This window comes from Carassius carassius, chromosome 23 (genome assembly GCF_963082965.1).
Source record: "Carassius carassius chromosome 23, fCarCar2.1, whole genome shotgun sequence".
Classification (NCBI taxonomy): Eukaryota; Metazoa; Chordata; class Actinopteri; order Cypriniformes; family Cyprinidae; genus Carassius; species Carassius carassius.
Genome location: NC_081777.1, coordinates 4,267,338 through 4,290,603, shown reverse-complemented (window position 1 = coordinate 4,290,603; position 23,266 = coordinate 4,267,338). Strand labels below are relative to the sequence as shown.

Here is a 23,266-nt window from a genome sequence, read left to right as displayed (position 1 = left end):
TACTTAAATGTTTACTGAAATATTTAAGACGGATATTTATAGTCATGATCTGTAACCCTTCATTTGACAAGAAGAAGCATCATCAATTGCTCAAGTGAAAAATCATCCAAAAATCCATCAACACACATCTGGAGTAAAATCCACTCCAGTCTTCAAGTTTATTTCCACAACATTTTTATATTCATTAAGCACATGATGCCATATTTAGAACAACTTTGTCAGATCCAGTTATAGCTCTGTTTTCTTGAGACATTGCACTCAGATCTTTTTTTAATGCTAGTGTGTGTAACTTGTTCAAATAATTTCTCCTTTCATTTTAATGTTTAGTCAACTATAAGAAAGCCAACCGTAGGCTGACTTCCTGAAGAGTGTGGACACTGATGCTGCTGCATTACATCTGTTAAAACTTCAGGGATTGGAAAACAAATTGTGGAAAAACAAAAGCATATGTTTGTTTGAGCTATGTGTAATTGTATGTGACACTTTACTATGACATGAACATTTTATGCATTTTTACAACAGAAAATGAAGTTGTATGACTTTAATAAAGATAGTCTAATTTATTAAAGAAAATATATATACTTTAAAATAATACACTGAATTTACTGTATTTACAATAACATGGAAATTAAGCCATTGCAGTTTAAATGTACTTTAAATGCAATTAGTTCAATTGTACATCTTTATGTGTAATATATATTTCTACTTTGGAATTAAGTACATATATAAAACATGTAATTAATCTGAAGTAAAAAAAAAAATAATAATATTGGGTAACAAACTAGTTGTAATCAAGCACAATGTGTCCTTTATGTTAGTCAACACATCCAATTAAGTTATTTAAAATCCAAAACCTTTCATTTGACATTATTAAAATGCTCTTTTTAAAAGAGCATTTAATTGTTAAAAAATACCATGACGGTGTACTCTCTTTAAGTACACTTAGTGGAATTTTTTATTTTTATTCTTTACCTAAACACGTATATAAAAGAACAGCCTGTGACTGTGTAGCATTTTGTTATTGTTTGTTATCTGCTTACCTACATCTCGAATAACACGTGTCTAAATGACCTTATTTTCTTCCGCGGAGGTTGTCAAACCAAGTTGAGTTCAGCAAATAACAGCATCTCTCTTCTTCTTTTTCTGATCCATTTGGCTCAACGTGTGCGCGTGCACGAGCGTGCGCGAGCGCGTGCGTGTCAGCTGACTGCTGCAGAGGGCGGGAGCAGCGGCGACATCTTGGATTCTTACGGTGACCACAACCTAAAACACCGAATCCGCAGAATAACACGGAGCTTCTGTCAGAACCGGACACAGCTGCCTCTGTTGATCCGGTCGGGTCCGGTCCGGAGGGACACAGAGACTGACACACCGAGGTGAGTAAAGGAATCCACCGACGAGTCAGTCGTGACACAGCCGAGCCGGGCTAGTTATAGTTAGCTTAACCAGCTGGACGCGGGTGCTAAACGTTACATTCACTGATGGAAATGTGTTAGATTAATAACACTGAGAATTTGGGATCCGATAAATAAAGAAAACATAATTTAATACGCTTAAAACCGTGATGCCTTTGCATTTGAATGGAAAAAGCTGCGGATAGCGCCACATAACGTTAACGTTACTGTCAACGATTTCGGTACATTTCGGACAAATATTTTAAATTAAATAATAAAATCTGTTTTATTGATACGTCGATATAGTAAAAAACCAGCATGTATTTAAAGATATTAGTGTGGTTTTGAGGCGAGTCGCAGTGGACATGACGGATCACGAGAAATGACATGTTCATTAATCATATTCCTCATGTTTTATGGATCTTCATTTCATATTTCATATTAATTTTGATATTTATACAGCTTGTAGATATCACTTGTCACTATATCTCTCAATAATATGTCTTAGTAAGATAATGTTTAAATGCTTAATTTTATATTTATATCTCTTGTTTGTTTTTTGGTTTGTTTTTTATTGTGGTCGCAAAACGATACAGTGACGATTGATAATCAATAATTACTATGGATAATCAAGTAAACTTAAGTTGCTTGGCTTGGTTTTAAATATCATTAAATATTTTACAGCAAAAAGACATAAATCATGACCTAAAAGGTGGAGATTTTTACAGTTTATTTATAATAAAAGGCATTTTACTTGCTAAAAAAAGACTGAAGGATGTAAATTGTGTACACCCGTTTTGTTCAAGTTGACAATTTAGAAGGCTTATCAAATATAATGCTACAGTAGCCTATACTTTATAGGGTTAAGCATTCATCCATCAGAACCGACTTAAATGAGTTTGAAGGCAGTATTAGTTAATAATTAGTGTGTTTTTCTGAAGTCTTGAAGCGTTATACAGGTAGTTTACACAAAAGCTAATAAAAATTGTAATTGTTTACTCATCCTTCTGTTTCAATTCCAATAAATACATATTTTAAAGTGAATACAAATATTGTGTGCTAATAATTTGTCCCAATGTGTCTGTCACAGATCATTTACACTTAATGAAAGAATATTTGTTGTGGTCTGTAAATTTAATTTGCGTGTTTTTTTGTTTTATTGATTTTTCTTTTTTATTTTCTTGATTTCTGTGAGGTGTATTTTTAGTGTAAGATTAACAGAGGCAGGGTATTTTATGGAAAATCTCCACGTGTTTTCAGAATCTTTGTGGTTGTGCATTTAAATTTATTGTCTTGTTAAGCTTCTAAGGCAGTTTTTTTTTTTAGATTTTCAACAGATCACCTTGAATAAATATATATTTTTAAAGTTATTGACAGTAATACAGCGATTTAAAAAAAAAAAAAAAAAAAAGAATTTAAAGTATTTAAATTCAATGCAAAAATGGTTCATGGTGTATAGATTAAGGTTGTGCTAAATAGGGTTGCAAAGGGTTGGAAAATATCTGGTAAATTTCTGGAAACTTTCCAAAAATCCCTGGAATATTCCAAAAATCCTGGAAAGTTTCCAAAATTTCTGGAATATTTCCTTTTTGCAACCATAATGCCAAATAGAGAATAGTATCACATATCGTGTGACTGATGCCTCTGATGATAACAAGACTATTGTTATTATTAGTAGTAGTAGTAGTATCAGGCTAGTAATACGGTCTAACTAATGTTAGGGCTTATTTGTATTACAAAATGCATTATGGTCTTTTATAATAAAAACGTTTTATAATCTTGAGAAGAAACACATCATTGGAAAGAGTCTCAGGATTCCATATTTGATGATATATTTTGAGATAGAAGTAATATTGACAGATAAATCTGACGTCTGTGACAGAAAAATGCATTAAAAAATTCAATGGACTAAATAAAATCTAAATATAATCTCACAGGAACCTAATTTTTTTCATATCAACTTCAAATTTGGAATATTACTTATTTAGTCATAAGGCTTTAATTTTATACCAATTTTAGAGTAAAACCTTTTATATAAAATATGTATTATATATAAAATAAAATGAGTATAGTGCATTTTCTTTACAGTAAATTAAAATTTCTATAACGTTTTGATAAATAAATAAAAAAATCCACTTTTGCAATAATCTGCTGATTTTCTTCTTTAAAAAGAGACCAACCTTAGCTCTGTGTTCCTAAATTATGTTCGTAAATGACAACAATTTACGTTTGTATAGTGCAATTTCATGCCTATTTTAAAAAAAATGTCGGGTGACCATTACAGAGTTAAAGTCTTTGTCCTTATTTTTTTGATGAGTTCCCCATCCAGTGACTTACAGCTTGGCTCCGCCTCTTTCTTCAGTTTTCCATCATGGCCAGTGAACACTGAGTGAGACCAGCACCATGATCGGAGGACTCTTCATCTACAACCACAAGGGCGAGGTGCTGATCTCCCGGGTCTACCGGGATGACATCGGGTAAGTCAGTGAAATGTGAGGTTGTGGAGAAGTTGGGCTCTGATTGCTTCAACAGGAGGTAGATCTAGGTTATATCATCAAGGGTACGTGTCCTTCATGTTCATGCATATCAAGTTTTCATTGTGTTTCGATGTGATTTCTCTTCCTCATTTTATTCACCCTGTCAGATCCGATTGTTTCATTTGATTCTGTAGCGATAAATGTTGTGACCCACCTGTTTTTTTTTTCATGTGTGACCCAGTTCCATCTTCATCTTCAGCTTGGGTGTTAAGAGAAACAGGAGTGTGGAACACAATCAAGATCAATTTTAGATCACTGTTAGAATTTTAGAATGAATGTTAGGCCTCTGATTGCGTGGAAGCTCTTTTTTGGGAGATCCAGGAATCCTTTAAACCACAGAGATGGTCTGTTCAGAGAAGGGTTGCTATGGATACAGTGTGTCTGTACACCGCTGCCAGCTCATACTGTCGCAGTGTGTGTGTGTGTGTGTTCACGCAGGCGTGCAGGGCTTTATGAGAAAGAGATCATTAGATGAAGTCGCAGTGCGTGTGCATGATGAGTGTGCTTGGAGGAAAGGGAACTCTGGGAAGAAGACCGCATTTAATGTCATCATGAAATTAAAGCCCTCCGTGTCTACAGTTCATTTGTGTATATGTTTAAAAAATTTTGACCTTGTAATGTTAAATCAGAATGACATAAAAAATGCCTCTCTGGAGAACGTATACGGGTCTTTTAAAATCATTTAGGAAATTTAACCTAAACTCTGCCCATGCAAGCTCACATTCATCTGCCACCTCTTTTGAATGCCACACCCACATCTCAACATCCAATCAACAACCAGTGAACAGAACCCAGTCTTGTTTGACCTGTTTATGACACTGTTTAGGGCAGCATCTCAATGGCAGTTGCTTGACTGGCACATGAACTAGTGTCACATCACATACACCGAACTGTAAAGGTATTCATGGTGTTACGACCGCAGCCATAACACAAGAGAGGACATGGACAACACAGCTCGTACCATAGGGGATTTATTACGACAATACTAAGGACATAACAATAGGAAAATGAACTGGGTTTAGACACAACAGGAGAGCACACAGAACCGCCGCCGAACACCCTGCCCGCCCTTACAGATCTGGCTGCTCGGACTTCTTATGCCAAACATACAGCATCCACAGGTGGCGGCAATCAGTCCCTAATAAAACAAAGACAGAACACACTCGCCCTCTAGAGGAAAAACAGATCAAAACTTAACAACAAATCACAAATACATGAATATGTAACACCTTCACCCCCCACAAAAGTGAACCTTCACCTTTTCATTACCTCTCTAGTTCATGCCCCTAACCGACCCGGGACAGGGCATCAGCCACCACATTATCCTTACCTCGAACGTGTTTGATATCGAGGTCATATGGTGGTAACGTCAAACTCCCAACGCATAAGACGCTGATTAGTGTTGCGCATTGAATTCAAAAATTGAAGCGGATTGTGATCACAATACACAACAATAGGATGAGAGCCAGTCAAATAAACCTCAAAATGACAGATGGCGAGGACTAAAGCTAAAGCCTCCTTCTCAATAGTAGAATAATTCCTTTGAGCAGCAACAAACTTCTTTGAAAAGTAACAGACAGGGTGTTCTACCTCATCAGAACCCCTCTGCTGGAGAACAGCTCCCGCACCCACGTCACTCGCATCAACTGCGAGGCTAAAAGGTCTTAAATGATCGGGTGCCATCAAAACAGGCGCTGAAATCAACAAGGACTTAACATTCTCAAAAGCACTCTGACACGAATCTGACCAGTGAAATAACGGCTTAGGACTTAGCAAATCGGTAAGGGGTGAAACCACAGTTGCAACGTTTTTACAGAACGCTCGATAATAACCGACCATCCCTAGAAAACGTCACAGCTGTTTTCGATCGACAGGTGGTGGAAACTCACAAATGGCCGTAACCTTTGCCGCAACTGGACGAACCTTTCCCCCACCAATCACTTTACCTAAATAAATTAGGTTAGCTTTACCGAATTCACACTTGCTTAAATTGACAGTCAGCTTTGCATCTGCCAAGCGGGAAAAAACCTCCCTAAGCAAGTTTAAATGCTCATCCCAAGAAGAACTGTATAAAACGAGGTCGTCCAAGTAGGCTTCACAACCTGATAAGCCGGCCAGAACAGTGTTCACGAGTCTCTGGAACGTGCTAGGAGCATTTCGCATTCCAAAAGCCATTACCCTATAATTAAGGAACGCATCAGGAGTTACGAACGCTGAAATCTCCTTAGCACGTACTGTTAAAGGTACCTGCCAGTATCCTTTTAACAAGTCCAGTTTTGAGACGTATTTAGCGGAACCTACACGATCTACGCAGTCATCTACTCTCGGCAATGGATAACAATCAGCCTTAGTTACAGCATTTACTCTCCGATAGTCAGTGCAGAATCGATAACTACCATCAGACTTCCCCACCAGCAAACAGGGTGAACTCCAGGGACTAATACTAGGCTCTGCGATTTGATTCTCTAGCATATACTGAACTTCTTTATTCAAAAGAGTTCTTTTATTTGGATTAACACGATATGGATGTTGCTTTATAGGTCGAGTGTTAAGCCCCACATCTATATCGTGCTCTATAACAGACGTTTGTGTAGGAATATCATTAAACAACATCGAGAAGTTCTTTACCAATTCCAAAATGTCAGTTTGTTGCACAGCAGATAAATGTGACAGTTGACTACACAAGGTTAGTAACGCTTCAGAATTTTTCAACCGACCCTCAACTACACACCTAGAAGGTCCCACCTCTTCATACAACGGTTCCTGTACAGCCAAACATACAGCAGCAGTCATATCAGTTGGTCCTGGATTAATACTGGGAGGAACACAATTCAGAGACTTCTCAATACTCGACTCCCTCTCATGATAGATCTTGATCATGTTAATATGAAAAACTTTGGAACTTTTACGGCGATCTGGGAGATGAATAACATAATTACGGTCGGAAAGTTTATTTTCCACAACATAAGGACCACTAAATCGCGCTTGCAGCGACCCTCCCAGCACAGGTAACAAAACCAGCACTTTGTCACCTGGTCTGAAACTTCGTTCTCTGGCTTTCTTATCATACCAGACCTTCATTTTACCTTGTGCTTTTTCAAGATTTTGTTTAGCCAACTCACGGACTCTATGAAGACGGGTACGAAAATCAGTAACATACTCGGGAAGAGATTTACCTTTTTGATCGGATAGCCAACTTTCTTTCAGGACTGTTAACGGTCCACGCGGAGTATGGCCAAAGACCAAATCAGCGGGACTAAACCCGAGTGATTCCTGCACTACCTCGCGTGAAGCAAAAAGAAGCCATGGAATTCCCTCCTCCCAATCTCGTCCTAACTCGAAACAGTAAGAACGAAGCATAGATTTCAAGGTCTGGTGAAACCTTTCTAATGCGCCCTGACTTTCAGGATGATAAGCAGATGAGAAATTATGTTTAATGTGGAGACGTTTAAGCACTTGTGAAAACATACGAAATGTAAAATGAGTACCTTGATCGCTCTGGAGTACTTTCGGTAAACCAAACAGTGTGAAGAACTTAACGAGTGCTTTAGAAATAGTTCTCGCCGTTATTGTACGTAAAGGTACCGCCTCAGGAAAACGTGTAGTCGCGCACATTATAGTCAGCAAGTACTTACAACCAGACTTCGAACGAGGAAGAGGCCCAACACAATCGATGATTATGTGTTCAAAGGGTTCAGACACCACAGGAACTGGAAACAACGGAACAGGAGGAATAGTTTGATTAGGCTTCCCAACCATTTGACAAGTATGGCAAGTGTGACAATAGCGGGACACATCTTTCTTCAAACCGGGCCAGTAAAAGTTACGTAAAACTCGATGGTATGTTTTTCTTACACCCAAATGACCAGCCGTACCATCATGAGCTACACTTAAGATCATGTCTCGATAATCAACCGGAATCACAATTTGATCAACAACATTCCAGATATCAGACGAGTTAGAAGGCACCCACTTTCTCATCAATATCCCATCCCTGAGAAAGTAACCCTGGTGTGCATTCCCAAATACAGGGCATATGAACCAATTCAAATGACGCAAGCGTAGGATCTAACCTTTGAGTGGCAATTAGTCTATCAGAAGACAGAGACAAATCACCAAGATGTTCAAAACCCTTTTCAGCACTCAGAGGATGTAGATTTAATTCCCCCTGTGGAGCAACAGAAGACAACTTTAACTCAGGATTTTCAAACCACGTACTACTTAACTCAACCTCATCTGAGACATCAGGTTTAACCATAGAGCGTGTAACCGCACATGCTGAAAACACATCAGGGTGCTTTAAAGCACACTCATCAGTAGTAGCAACGAGAGGTGACATTACCACTTCAGGTGGCACATTTAAACAACTCCACACACTGCCTCCAGCTAAATCGTTTCCCAGGATGAAAGTTACGTCAGGAATGGGCAAAGACGAACGAACACCTACAATCACTTTCCCAGACACCAATTCGAAGTTCAAGTGAACACGGTGTAATGGAACTTCTAAAACTCCCATTTCGAAACCTCGAACGAGAGCGAAAGTACCTGTAGCAGTCTTCTCAGACAATGGTAATACTCCCTCCAAAATGAATGACAAAGCAGCCCCAGTATCGCGAAGGATGCTTACCGGCACACTCTCATCAGAACTAGACACGGACACAGTTCCCCTATTCAGGAATGGCCCATATCCAGCCTTCTCGGACTGAGTCATGGAGTCAGACGGAAGAACAGATTTCGAATAAAAATCACCTGAAATCAAACCAACAGACTTTGGGCTGGACTTCTTTTTAAGAATGGGACAGTTTGCAATTAAATGTCCAGAAGCTTTACAATAAAAACAAGCCCTGTCACCAAAAGGAACGACTGTTTAATTGCCAGATGACTTTTTATCACTTAAGACTGATGAAGAAACAGGAAATCGGTTTCTTCTCCTTAAATGCTACCTTATGCGTAAGCACAAAGTCATCAGCTAACATAGCAGCGTTGTGAAGTGTCTAAGCTTTCTGTTCATTTAAATATGTAGAATTTAACAGCAGGCAAGCCATTTTTAAAATCTTCCACCAACATCAGTTGTCGCAACTGTTCTCTGCTTTCAGCTTTTTTAGACGCGCACCATCTATCAAATAATATCTCTTTCTCGTGCGCAAACTCCACATAAGTCTGATCAGAGAGTTTTACATAATGTCTGAAACGCTGTCTATACGCCTCCGGAACTAATTCATAGGCTTTTAGAATTGCAGATTTCACGGTTTCATAATCGGCTGCTTCGTCTATGGTCAAGGCAGAGTAAGCTTCTTGCGCCTTACCAGTGATCACGCATTGCAGTAATAAACACCAAAAATCTGCAGGCCACTTTAGAGTAATCGCAACTCTCTCAAAATGACTAAAGTATTTTTCAACATCCCTTTCGCAAAAAGGAGGAACCATCCTCCGATTTCGTCCCACATCAAATTCAGAGACAGCAGCACCCTTCTTAGTGGCCATTTCTAATTCCATTCGTTTTAAGGCAAACTCATGATCCAATTCACGTTTTCGTAAGTCTAATTTTGCATTTTCGAACTCAAACTCTTTTTCTTTCAAAGCTAATTCTCTCAAACGAATGGCATGATCTCCCATAGAAGGACCAGCCGTTTCCTCTGCTAAGGGCCTTTCTAGAATACCCAATTTAACAAGATTACTTTTCAGTATGCTCCGCAAAGTTTCCTTTAAATTCCTGTCCTAAGAGGTTATTTCTATTTTATAAAACTCTGCTATCTGCAACAACTGTTCCTTTGTATACAAAGAAAGCAGTTCCTCAGATGGAGATTCATGAAAAGTATCCACCGAAGCCATTTCAAACTTTTATCCGCACTCGAATAAACGAATAAATGTCAAACGTACATGCACGTATACAAACAACTTGCTCTCACTAATTAACGATCATTTAAGCAACTAAACAAACGCGGCTGACACTAATTGCAACTAACAGCGATTCCACAGAAAAATGCATTTACCCTGTAACAGTTTTATTTTTTTTACCATCTAATCTTCAGTGGCGTTAGGGGCTCGGGGCGATTTTAAACGCTAAACTCATGTCCACCTGCGCACCGATCCCATTAACAAGATCAGCCACACGTGAACTGAAACGTACCCCCACTCCGAATAACCACTAAAAATAAAAAAGGCAAAATAACAAAGTGGCAGGTCCAACCTACCCGACGACTACAAAATACAGGGCAAATACTCACGTGGGACCACAGCAGTTACACCAAACACTTTCCAGGACGGGCCAAATACGTCACACATTTTCCTCCACACATGGAAAAACAAAACAAAAACCTAATCGCTTCGGACGAGCCCCCAATTATGTTACGACCGCAGCCATAACACAAGAGAGGACATGGACAACACAGCTCGTACCATAGGGGATTTATTACGACAATACTAAGGACATAGTATAAATAATTAGACATGCTAAAACACTGAATTAGGTAACAATAAATCATATGGTGAAGAAAAAAAAAAATTTCATAGGGCCCTAAACATGTAATTTTTGTAAAACTTTTAATAAACTGATGTGAAAATGTATAACTTTCCTGATTTAAATTAATTAGAAATGCTTTTTGATTAATACAATTGAATTAAACCATTAAAAAAAAGTCAAGAAAAATTAAACGGAAAACAAATGGAATCCAAAAAAATGTCAATGGAAAAAAGGGAATTTGGGGGGAACAAAAAACATGCGCATGCACATGCGGCCCGTCACGAATTCAAATGCAGCCCGCACCATATGCTGAATTAAAAAAACATACAAGCGCGCACTTTGGCAGAATTCAATTCAATTCGTCAACAGCCATTAGTTAAGGTAAAATTGCGCATCAGAATGGACAAATTAGTTTTTAAGGGAGAAAAAAAGAAATGTGAAAAATGCCAGCGAATGAACATGTACAAACAAGAATAGTCGCAGTTTCAGTAGTGAAGGAGAAGTGCTGGATTTTCGGTTTGCCCCGCAACTCACTTGAAGAAGTTCAGGCAAATAGAAACACCATATACTACGTAGCAATCATTAATTGAAGAAATGTGGCAAACCATCTCTAGAGAGAACCTCATATTATTAAATTCGAAAGTGCTTTCAACATAGGCTACATTTGTGAATGCACATTTTCTGAATTTTCTGAGGTCATGCTCCCGTGCGCGTCTTAAAGACTGCATCTTAAAGCCTCTGTTAAACTTTCCGCGAGTCCGCTGTGGACCGCTAGGTAGGCGTGATGTAAAAATTGTCATCAGAGAGTGTGTGCCGAGGCTTTGAGCAGACGACAGCGCGGGCAGATGCGCGTGGTCCGTAGGCTTCAAAATCACAATTGCACATGTGCAGGCAGTGTGAAGATGCTCATTGCTACTCGAACCTGTGCAATCCGTCAATAAAGAATATAAAGGCAGTCAGATGTGCAATAATTCTGGGCAATTGTTTGTTCACATGTTTGTTGGCAGAGCGGACCATCAGTGTGCGCATTCGGAAGTATAAATGTAAGAAGTCTGCATCCGCGCTGGCCGTGCAAGCATCCGGATTGCTCATGCGGAAAGTATAACACAGGCTTCTTTGTGCTGTTACTCCTTTCGAGCTGAATATCACATAATTGGTTAGCTCCCGACAGCATCAGGTGCTTTATTTATGGGGAGTAGAATTATTTATTTCAATGAATGTAATAGATTAGATATCATAATATTTAGGCTATAATATTATAAATCAGGTTTGTTTGTATTGGTGACGTAATATGTAAATTATATGCGTGCGGTCCGCGAGACTTGCACTTGGACCATAGTGCGGCCCGGTGAAAAAAAAGGTTAAGAACCACTGATCTAACAGTTATGTTTGGTATAAATCCACACCAATCTCACACCATCTTGATGGTGTTTCTGCAGGAGGAATGCAGTGGATGCGTTCCGTGTGAATGTGATCCACGCTCGCCAGCAGGTGCGCTCACCCGTCACCAACATCGCCCGCACCAGCTTCTTCCACGTCAAGCGCTCCAACATCTGGCTGGCTGCCGTTACCAAGCAGAATGTCAATGCAGCAATGGTGTTCGAGTTCCTCTATAAGATGTGTGACGTCATGGCGGCCTATTTCGGCAAGATCAGCGAGGAGAATATCAAGAACAACTTTGTGTTGATCTACGAGCTTCTCGATGGTATGAGAACTTCCCTTTACTGAATTATCTTTAAATTATTAATATAGTAAAAAGAAATTTGCCTGATTGTTGCTTGATGTAACATTGATTATACTGCAGTTGAGTTTTCTCTTCAGCTCCAGCCGGTCCCACAGCTGTTGTGCTGTTGTTTTTTTAGGTTTTGATTTTTATGAAATGTCGATGAGAAAATCAAAACCTAAAGAAAATACTGCACAGACAGACAGACATCTCCTCTGCTCTCTGAGATGGATGCTGTTAATATACAAGTGAAGTCACATTTATTTGTATAGCACTTTATACAGTACAGACTGTTTCAAAGCAGCTCCACAGTAATAAACAGGAAAATAACACTCAGTTTTGCACAGTTAACCAGTTATGAAACTAATTTACTTTCAGCTATAAAGCAGCTTTACAGAACTGCCATGACTGACTATAATGCCCCATAAATTTAGAAACCCTTGTGATACCTCACATTTAAGACTCTTGATGAGCACAATTTTCTTTATTGAAGATGCTGACAACATTGTTTTTAAGCTGTAGTTTACGTCTCTTCCATATAAAATCTCACTTTACAGACAGTGTACAATGGACAGAAGCAATTTGATTGTTGGGAAGCTCTATAAAACATAAGCTTTAGTGTAATGTCATTTAAAAACTGTCTTTTACTTGAACAACATTATTTGTAATTTAATTAAAATACTATACAATTACATTTAACTAAAATTATATGTATACATTACATTTAATTAAAACAATGTAATAACTTTTATAACCAAAATATAAAAATATTATTTAACTCCCTAAAATATATACATTTTAAAATGTATACTTGTTTATTATAGAGTTTTATATTATATGTTTCTTCATAATATATATTATAAATATGTATTTTTTAAAGTGGGGTTTAGGGGGTTGGTTTTTTTCTGGTTAAAAAAAGTCTTTATTTTTAATGCATTTGTTTTGTTAAGAGTACACCAGTATATTAGATGACCTCAACACTAATAGACATGAACCACAAGTTCAAAACCAAATCTTTTTTAACTTTATTGATTCTGTAGCACTTCTGTATACTGCTATATTAGTTCAACACATAGTCATAGTTTTTCTCTTTGCCCTTACTATAGAGATCCTGGATTTTGGGTACCCCCAGAACTCTGAGACCGGAGCCTTGAAGACCTTCATTACTCAACAGGGTATTAAGAGCCAGGTGCGTTCTGAATGAAACGCCAGCATTTGGTCCATTAGGTTTTCTAATATGTGAATGCTTTATGAAAATGGACAGTTAATGTACCTATAACAAAAGTGTTGGAATCTGATTTTATGGAGCACAGCCTTTGTTGAAGCATGTGGAAACTGAACTGTGTTAATGTTTTTGTCACCTTCATCTTCACATCCCTGCTCACCACGTGCCTGATGACCTGTAACTCACTGCCTCCAGCATCATGTAAGCACAGCTGTACTCATACAGTCATAGAGTGCTGCGGTGATGATGTTTTTTGTAGGCCAGTCTGGAAGTTATCATCCCTCGACGAAGACCCAATAGGATATTCTTTCCCCTTGACTTTTGATGTTTTAGGTTCATTTCAGAAAATTAGCTGACCCAAACGGATTTATGATTCTTACATGTTTTGGTGATCATGATAATCTTCATGATAGTCTTCAGGAATTTTACAAAAAAATCTAAATTGACTTAAAATGTTAAAGGGATCTATTAATGCGATTTCATGTTTTCCTTTGTCCAAAGAAGTATTCTTTTTAAAAGTTAAGACTCGTCCATACCCTCCTAAACGCCTCATTTAAACATGCCCCCACATGTCTACGTCACTATGTGGGAAGATTTGCATAACACCACCCAAATGTATATGCAAGGAAAGATGGTGTAACTTTTATTCTCGATGTGGTATAGTTGCCGCCGCTATGTCGCAGAGATGCTGTTTCCAAATATGGCAAGGGGCGTAACGTTTCTGTCACACGCTTGAGGTATTCGACCAATCACAACGCACTGGATAGCTGGCCAATCACAGCACACTGCGCTTTTCAGAACGATGATCTTTGTAAAAAATGGACGCAATTTTAAAAAGAGGATAAACAATAATGTATGATATGTGAACAAGTATGTGTTTTTTGAACCTTAAATCCGCATTGCAATACACAAAATACACAAAATAATGCTCTTTTCTTTTTTTTTCTTTTTTTAGCAATGTCATATGACCCCTTTCACTCGTTGGCCTACAAATACAGCGTCCCTTAAGCACTCTATATCTCACTTTTATATTTTCACAAAGCTTTACATGACAACTTGGAATACAAAGTAACTGGCTTGTTGTTTAGTGGTGCTCATATTTCTCTCACACTCTACACTTTGGGTTCTTCTCAGACGAAAGAGGAGCAGTCTCAGATTACCAGTCAGGTCACCGGACAGATCGGCTGGAGACGTGAGGGCATCAAATATCGCCGCAACGAACTCTTCCTGGATGTACTGGAAAGTGTGAACTTGCTGATGTCACCGCAGGGTGAGCCTTACTGGCCTCTACTGGCTGAGAGTTACAGTACCACATGGAGATCATTACTTTGCATTGAAACTTCATGTAGCGGTGTTTTCTGTGCGTCTGTGTGTGTGTGTGTGCAGGTCAGGTGTTGAGTGCACATGTCTCAGGGCGTGTGGTGATGAAGAGCTATCTGAGTGGAATGCCTGAGTGCAAGTTTGGCATGAATGACAAGATTGTCATTGACAAGCAGGGCAAAGGTGGCACGACTGATGACTCGGGCAAAAGGTGAGTTGGATGACACTGAAATGGAAATGTGAGAGCCTCTGTGGTAAATAAATCATTGAACATTGTTTATGCTTATTACTAATTTACTAATTGCCATTTAATCACTCATCCTAAGGCCAAATTAAATTTTACATTTTATTTAACCTAACACCTTCATAAATATAAATATATATATATATATATATATATATATAATATAAATATATATATATATAATATAAATATATATATATATATATAATATAAATATATATAAATATTATTTATTTATTTATTTTTGTTCTGTTAAACGATTAATCTCATCCAAAATAAGTGTTTGTTTACATATATGTATGTGTGCTGTGTACATTTATTATGTTTACATAAATACACACATGCATGTGTATATATTTTAGAAATATGTTATGTTTATGTATTAAATAAGTGTATTTATAATATGAATCACAGGAATATACATTTATACATATAAATATTTTCAAAATATATGCTGTATGTGTGTGTTTATATACATACATAATAAATATGCACCGAACACTCACATATTATGCAAACAGTTAATTACGGTAATTAAATTAATTTAGCACAATTTTTTTTTAAATAAAGGGGTTATGAAATGGATAATCAAAATGGCATTAATATTTACACATGTAAGATGTTACTCTACATTTAAAAAATAATGCAAGGTTCATACCTTGAAGCAAACTCCAGTTTAAAATGAGTTTTCTGAAACGACAGGAATTGAAATCACTCCAGTTGTGATGTCATGATTTTCCTCTACATGCCCTCTAACATGCATATGCAAATCAAGGAGGTTTGCTCTTGGAAACTCATGTCTGTGCATTAATCACTGGTTCATTTCAGTCTGACTCTGGTTCAAACAAATATGACTATATTATAGCACTGGCCTTCTTAAACATCAGAATACACATCACACATGCTGTGCGTGGATACAGTACAGTGATGTTTGGCACTCAGAGCAGTTTACTTGTGGTTTTTGAAAAGAGGTAACTCCACTCAGTGAAAGATTGTATGGAATATATATATATATATATATATTTTTTTTAACAAATATTTCAACTTTTTTTTAAAGGAAAAACTGATAACTGCATAAGCTAAAGTTATAAGATTTTTTTAAAAATACTGCTATGTCATAATTATTCAACCCCTATTCAACATTGCTGTTTTTAAATCACTTATTTGCATGGTGGGGAATAAAACCGTCTCAAAACACAATTAAGCCTTTAGAAACTCTATTAAAAACAGCCTTATTCCTTAGCTTAAAGTGTGTTTTACCAGAAAATCTTTGAGGGTGTGGAAGAAAAAGCACAATATCATAAAATGTTTAATCAGAGCAACTGAGAAAAAACCTGCAATGTACAGCCAAAGACTTGCAAGATGACCCGATGAAAGGAGGAAAACCATTTCAATGCAGTGTAAGAAGAACACTAGACAAGTATGGCCTTCATGTTGAGACATCTTGATAAATACCACTCTTGATCAAGAAGAACAAAAAGCCAACTTGAACTTGATAAAATTCATTTGTGTGGACCTGTGGAGCTCTGGAGGAATGTTTTATGGAGTGATGTGACCAAACTGGAACTTTTTGGACCCATGGATCAGCGGTATGTCTGCTGCAAAAAAGGCAAAGCTCATAAGCAGAAGAATACCATCTCCATCATCAAAACTTGGAGGTGGATCAGTCCTGTTATGGGGTTTCTTTACTGTAGAAGGAAGTGGAAATCATGACTGTATGAAGGACATCATGGATTCTTTAAAGTGTTAGGCCATTTTGACAAGAATTGTGATGCCTTTGGTGCAAAAACTGAAGCTGATGATCAATGGACTTTCCTGCAGGCCAGTCATACCAAAGTACACATCCAAATCTACTACTGCTTGGTTCAGGGATCAGTCATAGAATGTACTTGAGTGACCTGTTCAGTCTCCAGGCTTAATTCTCATTTCAAATATCTGGTTGAATTTGAAGAAAGCAGTGGCAATGTGAAAAACAAAGATTATCAGTGATCTGAAAGCTTTTTCAGGTGTGGAATGGGCCCAAACTGTAGTAGAGAGGTGACAGAAGCTTCTAAACACTTACAGACAGCGTTTATTGGTGATTTTAAAGAATAAAAGATTCTGCACAACATGAATGTTTAGAGTCAATTTGAATTTTATCATGATTCATCAATGTTCCATTCTCAGAATCACTCAAAAGTGTATTAACAAACTTTCTCTAATACTTTACTGATGCCTTTGTTAAATTGATTTCATAAAATGTTATCCTCCCTCCACAGCAAATTGTCTTGCAAGTCAAGGGGGTTGACTAACACAACTGTACGGCCTTATGAGCAGACCAGTTGAACACAATATTACAGGAAGTCTCACATGGAGCGAATTCATTCCTCCTGGCTTTTTCTGTGTTCTGTAACATCCTGTCTCGCAGTCTCACTCTCCCCCTGCTGCATTTTGTGTTAGTAGGTATATGAATCTTTACAGAGGAATGTTGGATTTGCCCTTTATGTTTTTCCATTTTTTTTCTGTTGATTTGTGTGCCTCTCTTCTGCTGGACTTCAGTGAGTTGGGGGGCAGGTAGCGTAACTCTCACTCCTGACGTCACCTGATCTATCACCTTCACTCTGTCCTGTCTTAGCCATTTGTCAGCTGTCTTCGTGTCATGTCATCAAACATTTCAGTAAAGATGATCTTTTTGCATGGGATGACCCTGCCGTTGCCTTCTGATGTGAGGTGCTTAGCAGCTCTAGGTAAAGGATTGTAGCGTTTTCTTCAGCTTATTTGTCTCGTCTCATACGAAGTCTGTCCCCTGTCTTGTTTTACTCAAAAGCCTCTTAACTCAATGAACTGATAGCCATTCTCATTAGAGTCTGTGTTAAAGTGATCTTTTCTTGTGACCCCTCAAGCACCTGCCCCCCTCGGCTCTGACCACAATGTAATGCTAGTCATTTAAATCTAGTATCTAAACCACAACCCTCTTACAGACCTTCCCATGCAGTTTTGTTGTGGTCGCCATGCTAAAAACAAACATCCTTCCCAACATAATGACAGTATATAATGGCAGGATGTTCTTGTGCATCATGGGTAACCGAGGTAGTCTTGCACAATTGAACAATTATATTTACTGCAATATGCTCTACCATTCAAAAGTTTGGAGTCGGTATAATTTAAAAAGAAATTAATATTTTGATTTAGTTGAGATGCATTAATTAATTTGGCAATAAAGGCATTTATAATGATACAAAAGATTTCTGTTTCAAATAAATGGCATTCTTTTGAACTTTATATGCATCAAATTAATCTTCAAAAATGTTTCCAAATAATATGAAGCCTGTTTTTAATATTTATTAAGAAAAGTTTCTTAAGCAGCAAAACAACATGTTACCATGATTTCTATTCTTGGTTTTCTATATTTCACAAAAGTACAGCATTTTTGCCTTGGTGAACACAAGACTTCTTGCTAAAAAATTGCAGACTACAAAACTTTTGAACCAAAGTGCATTTGTTGACGGAAATTAAAAATGGCTTAGATATTAAATGAGATGTTTTGCATAACTGACTGAATGACAATTATTTAGTACTTTGACATCTAGTCAAAAAAACATTTGTAACAAATTAATATGTCAGACGTTATTTTGCAACACAAGCAGAAATTTTACTAAACTGTAACTGATTAAGCAACATTCACAGCTGTTGTAAAAAAGCTATTAAACTTCACATATCAGTTAAAATCTTAATGTGTCAAGTTGCGAGGTTGCTTGACAATCGTTAACTAGGTAAAGCCTGCTTTGTGTTGTGCCTAACAACAGTCTCTACTTTCCTTGTTCAGGGCACATCAAGCTTTGTGTTTTCGCATCAATTCATGTTTCTTCATCACTCTCATGTGTAACTGCATAAAAAGCCCTTCCCACTGATGTAGCAATCTAAATACGTCCTGCGTTATACATCACAATCTTTCCCAGTTGACCATTTTCTGCCATCACACAGTATAAACCGTTATGTCACCCCCCCCCCCCCCCCCCCCCTGATGAGTGATGTGTGTTCGGTCTCTCTGCAGTCTCTGCTCATGCTTCATTGTTTCCTCATCGTTTCTCTTCTCTGTGTCCCCTGCAGCAGTGGGAAACAGTCCATTGCGATCGATGACTGCACGTTCCATCAGTGTGTCCGTCTCAGCAAGTTTGACTCGGAGCGCAGTATCAGCTTCATCCCTCCTGATGGAGAGTATGAGCTCATGAGGTCAGTGAAGAGCATGTGTGTGTGACTGCATATGAGTGTGTCCCACAGCACAATGACAGTGTCCTTGTCTCAGGTACCGCACCACTAAAGACATCATCCTCCCCTTCCGTGTCATCCCATTGGTCCGTGAGGTGGGCCGCACCAAGCTGGAGGTGAAGGTGGTGATCAAGTCCAACTTCAAGCCCTCCCTGCTGGCACAGAAGATAGAGGTGAGACTGACAGCAGTAATAACATTCATTATTCTCAAAGTGCATAATTGGTTTTATGTATTGAAGTGTAAATCTTGTGTTTCTCTACAGGTGCGCATTCCTACTCCACTCAACACCAGTGGGGTTCAAGTTATCTGTATGAAGGGAAAAGCCAAGTACAAAGCCAGTGAGAACGCCATTGTTTGGAAGTACGGCTTGATTTTACTCTACAAGTTTATTATCTTAATTTGTGGTTTCATCTGTTTTGGCCATTCAAAAACAGAGGATTGAGGATTTCATTGAACAAAATTTGCTTCATACTTTTTTAAGACTATTACTAACTTATGCTCATTGAAAACCTGGGAATAGCATGGTTTACATTTTGTAATTTCAAGGACTGTTTGTTAAAAACTACAGAAAGTTTTTTTATTTTTATTTTGTCTATCCATGCATCCAAATACTCCACCCATCAATATGAATACCTCATCCATCCATCATCCATCTGTATCCATCCAAGTACTTTATCCATTCATCCAGCCATCCAAATACATTATACATCCATCCATCCATCCAAATACTGCACCCATCAATAGAAATACCTCGTCTGTCCATCCGTCCATCCATCTATCCATCCATAATACCTCTGTCCATCCATCTGTCATTCCAAATACTTTGTCTGTCCATCCAAAATATCAGGATGTTTTTGCCTTTTTGGAGACAATTTTACAATAATAAATACTCACTTCAAACTGTAAATTCCAAGGATTGGAACTTAACATACAAATAAAAATCTTTCTCAGAATTAGAATCAGAAGTAGTATTATTTTTTCTTTTAAATATTCTGCTAATTTTTTCCTTATTTTATTTTTTTTATTTTTTTTTGTAGGATCAAGCGAATGGCTGGTATGAAGGAATCTCAGATCAGTGCCGAGATTGAGCTGCTACCCACTAATGACAAAAAGAAGTGGGCTCGCCCACCCATCTCCATGAACTTTGAGGTCAGCCTGAAGCCCCCGACCTCTTTCACACATAGACATTGACTTCTTCTTTAGGATGTCCTGTAGTTTTTGTTTTTTTTCAGCATGGTCTCTAAAACTGGACGGATATTTTTAAAAGTTCTTTTAAGTGGCATGCCATTTATGCTGATACAGTAGTATACCAGGTTGTCTTTAGATGCTTGGTGCAATCTAATGCAATCTTTTTTCTTTTTCTTTTGTTTTTCAGGTACCATTTGCTCCATCAGGACTGAAAGTGCGCTACCTGAAGGTCTTCGAGCCAAAGCTCAATTACAGCGATCATGATGTCATCAAATGGGTGCGTTACATCGGTCGCAGCGGCATCTATGAGACCCGCTGCTAACAGCAGCCCTTCTTTGGGGAGGGGGAGAGACACAGATGAATAAATGGGTGGGATGAACAGAGGACGAAGAGAATGGAGTTATTCATTGTCTCGCTCTCCCCTCCCTCCCTTCATCAACTTTTTATATGGGGCTCTGTTCACACCGAAAACATAAACTAAGGGAGACCCAAAAAGAACATCCAAAACATCATGAATTCAAACAAATGTGCCCTTCAGAATAAAACACACAGATTATCTGCAATGATGGAAATTTCACTTGCTATAATATGTAAACCCCCATTCGTTTCTCCTTTCTAATTCTTCCAAAACATGCATTCCAGACCCAGTCCCTATTGAATCCCAGCTAATATGAGGCTCGGGCCCCTTTTCAAGCCGGTGATTAGCGGTGAATCAGTGTGGCCATTTCTGGCTCCTTAATCCCTATCTGCTAACCTGGACCCTGAAAACATACACCTTCATTTGTCGTTTTTGTAGAGTATCGGTTGGGTATCGTCCACATTCTTGTTCTCAGTGAATTAGTGTAAATGTTAAGCCAGTGGCCCGCAATGTTCTTGAGCATATCTTTTCAGTGTCCATCCAGAGTTTTATGTACGCTGATGTTACCATTTGGATTTTGACTTAATTTTTTTGTTGTCTCAATATAAAATAATTTCTCGATGTGACCAAAACGAGGTGTGGGGACGTTTGAATTAAAGCAACAAATTGTACTAAAGCTTAAGTCCAGCTGTTTGTGTGCATGCATATATGCTACTATATACACTGTAACAAAACCACCACACTGATTTAGGCGAGTTTCAGCTTTCATTTGGTGTCATATAGTGACTGATGCGTATGTGTGTGTTAGTCAGGGGTCCCCAACATCTCTCAGGGACTTTACATTTGTGCGCTTAACCTTCTTTCCATGTCACACTTTAACTTTCATCATCATTCACCACTTTGTTTCCTTGACTGAAGTTTACCGGATGAGTTTGTCGAGTGCACTGCGTCAGTCTTTGCATCAGTGAAAGCTCTCCTTGAATTTCAACACGTCTCATGGGATTAGTTTGAAGGCAAATGCAACTTCAAAAAGACGCATTTCACTAAACACTTAAGAGAGGGGCTAGAATATTAGGGAGACCCTTTCCTAAACCTCTTTCCTTAGTCCAGATCTAAGGCAGGAGATTTTTGAGATGTCAAAACATATAAGCCATGTCTGCCTTTAAGGTCTTGAACACCGTGCTCGCTCCTTTCATGTGCATATAAACTCTCCACTCTGTGGAAGGCGCTGGAGGATTTATCTTAATGCGAAGGCATTTTGGATGCCTACTATGCTCGTGCTATCTACGTTACGTTTTCAGGCAACACTACAAACTCGACCCTGCAGATTTAAGTGTGCATCTTCTTGAACACTTGTGTCATAACACTTACACCGTCTGACCTCGGTATGTTTCAGCTCTGAGAGATGATGAGACTCCTTTTGCTGTGTATCGTCTTCATTTGGTAACTTTGTGACTGTTGTCTTAATCCTAATAAAATCAGTTACTCTAAACGGAGTTGGTGTTTTTGTTTCATATTATATAAATATTGTATGCCATTTTAAAGTTGGTATCTTTTAGCTTCGTATCTAAATCTGTTGGATAACTGACTAAAAAGACTTAAAACTAACTGTTCCAAACAAGCGTTTGGAGGTTTTATCTGGACTCTTCGTTTACTGTGAGCAGAGCTCTTTTTAAATGTTATGTGAATTTTTCTCTGGATTGGTTTATATTGGCTGCAGTGTACTGTAATCCTGTAGATGGAAGCATTTAATCAAACTGGCCAAAATGCTGGATACATGAACACAAGAATGTGTAGAACCTAGTGAATTATGGGTGTTCATCTGGGGAGAAAAAAAGAAATGACGTGGATACTACGTCAAACCACCAAAATCCACTGGATGAGTGAGACTTCTAACTGAAAAGCCTTTTTGCTTCATAGTTCAATGGCTTTGTTTAGGACATAAAGTAAGGGAGCTTCAGTCAAACATAACAAGAGCTCTGCATAACACCAATTGGTGGCACAGAACAAACTATTACTTCAAAATGAACCATGAGAAGCAGTAAAGTTTATCAAAAAAAATTGTTGCCGGTCGTGGGCTAAGTTAGTTTTAAAAGTAATGCATCAAACTACTGCGTAACTGCATTACTTGGTTACTTTTTATGGAAAGTAATGTGTTGCATTACTTTTGTGTTCCCTTTTCTCATCTAGGCTGGGCTTGTTTGTTAAAAAAAAAAATAGTTAAATGTGGAAGCCTTTTCACACCAAATGTGAAACAAATAAGCCTCAGACTGAAGGAAAAGTAAATTCATCTGAGGACACAGCTCAAACCTTGCAACGGAATGGAGAAAAAAGTTCAACACTCTTCAGCAATTAAAAAAATAATAATGAAATTCATCCAAGGTCGGCAGCAAATACAGTTAATAAAATGGGATTAAACATAAAGGATATTTGTTAACATCTTAAATATTGCAGATTTGAGTTACTCATTCTGAGAAATGCTGAATCTGTTTTTGTGCAAGTAAGAAGTGTAAATGCATGTTCACATTTAGCGTAGACCTACAGTAACATCATGTTCACTGCACA

At 38.0% G+C, this 23,266-nt stretch overlaps 1 protein-coding gene across 2 annotated transcripts; it reads left to right on the top strand.

Moving 5' to 3' along the window:
- Nucleotides 1-1,196: 1,196 nt before the first annotated feature.
- LOC132101233 (AP-2 complex subunit mu-B) lies at nt 1,197-22,197 on the top strand. 2 transcript variants are annotated; one of them, XM_059506005.1, is made up of 11 exons: nt 1,197-1,376; nt 3,757-3,871; nt 11,834-12,099; nt 13,224-13,306; nt 14,477-14,612; nt 14,729-14,873; nt 18,999-19,118; nt 19,192-19,327; nt 19,418-19,515; nt 20,193-20,304; nt 20,531-22,197. In XM_059506005.1, the coding sequence occupies exons 2-11, from the start codon at nt 3,798-3,800 to the stop codon at nt 20,663-20,665; spliced, it is 1,305 nt and encodes a 434-aa protein (XP_059361988.1). In that variant the 5' UTR covers nt 1,197-1,376; nt 3,757-3,797; the 3' UTR covers nt 20,666-22,197. The 2 variants fall into 2 exon arrangements, with proteins under 2 accessions (XP_059361988.1, XP_059361989.1); XM_059506006.1 differs by having other exon boundaries at nt 3,712-3,871.
- Nucleotides 22,198-23,266: the final 1,069 nt, after the last annotated feature.

Bases quoted from the DNA above. Each gene is read 5' to 3' on its own strand.
- LOC132101233 (XM_059506005.1), top strand. From the start codon at position 3,798: ATGATCGGAGGACTCTTCATCTACAACCACAAGGGCGAGGTGCTGATC. The intron at 12,100-13,223 runs GTATGAGAACTT...CCCTTACTATAG, and splicing joins GATCTACGAGCTTCTCGATG to AGATCCTGGATTTTGGGTAC. The intron at 13,307-14,476 runs GTGCGTTCTGAA...GGTTCTTCTCAG, and splicing joins AACAGGGTATTAAGAGCCAG to ACGAAAGAGGAGCAGTCTCA.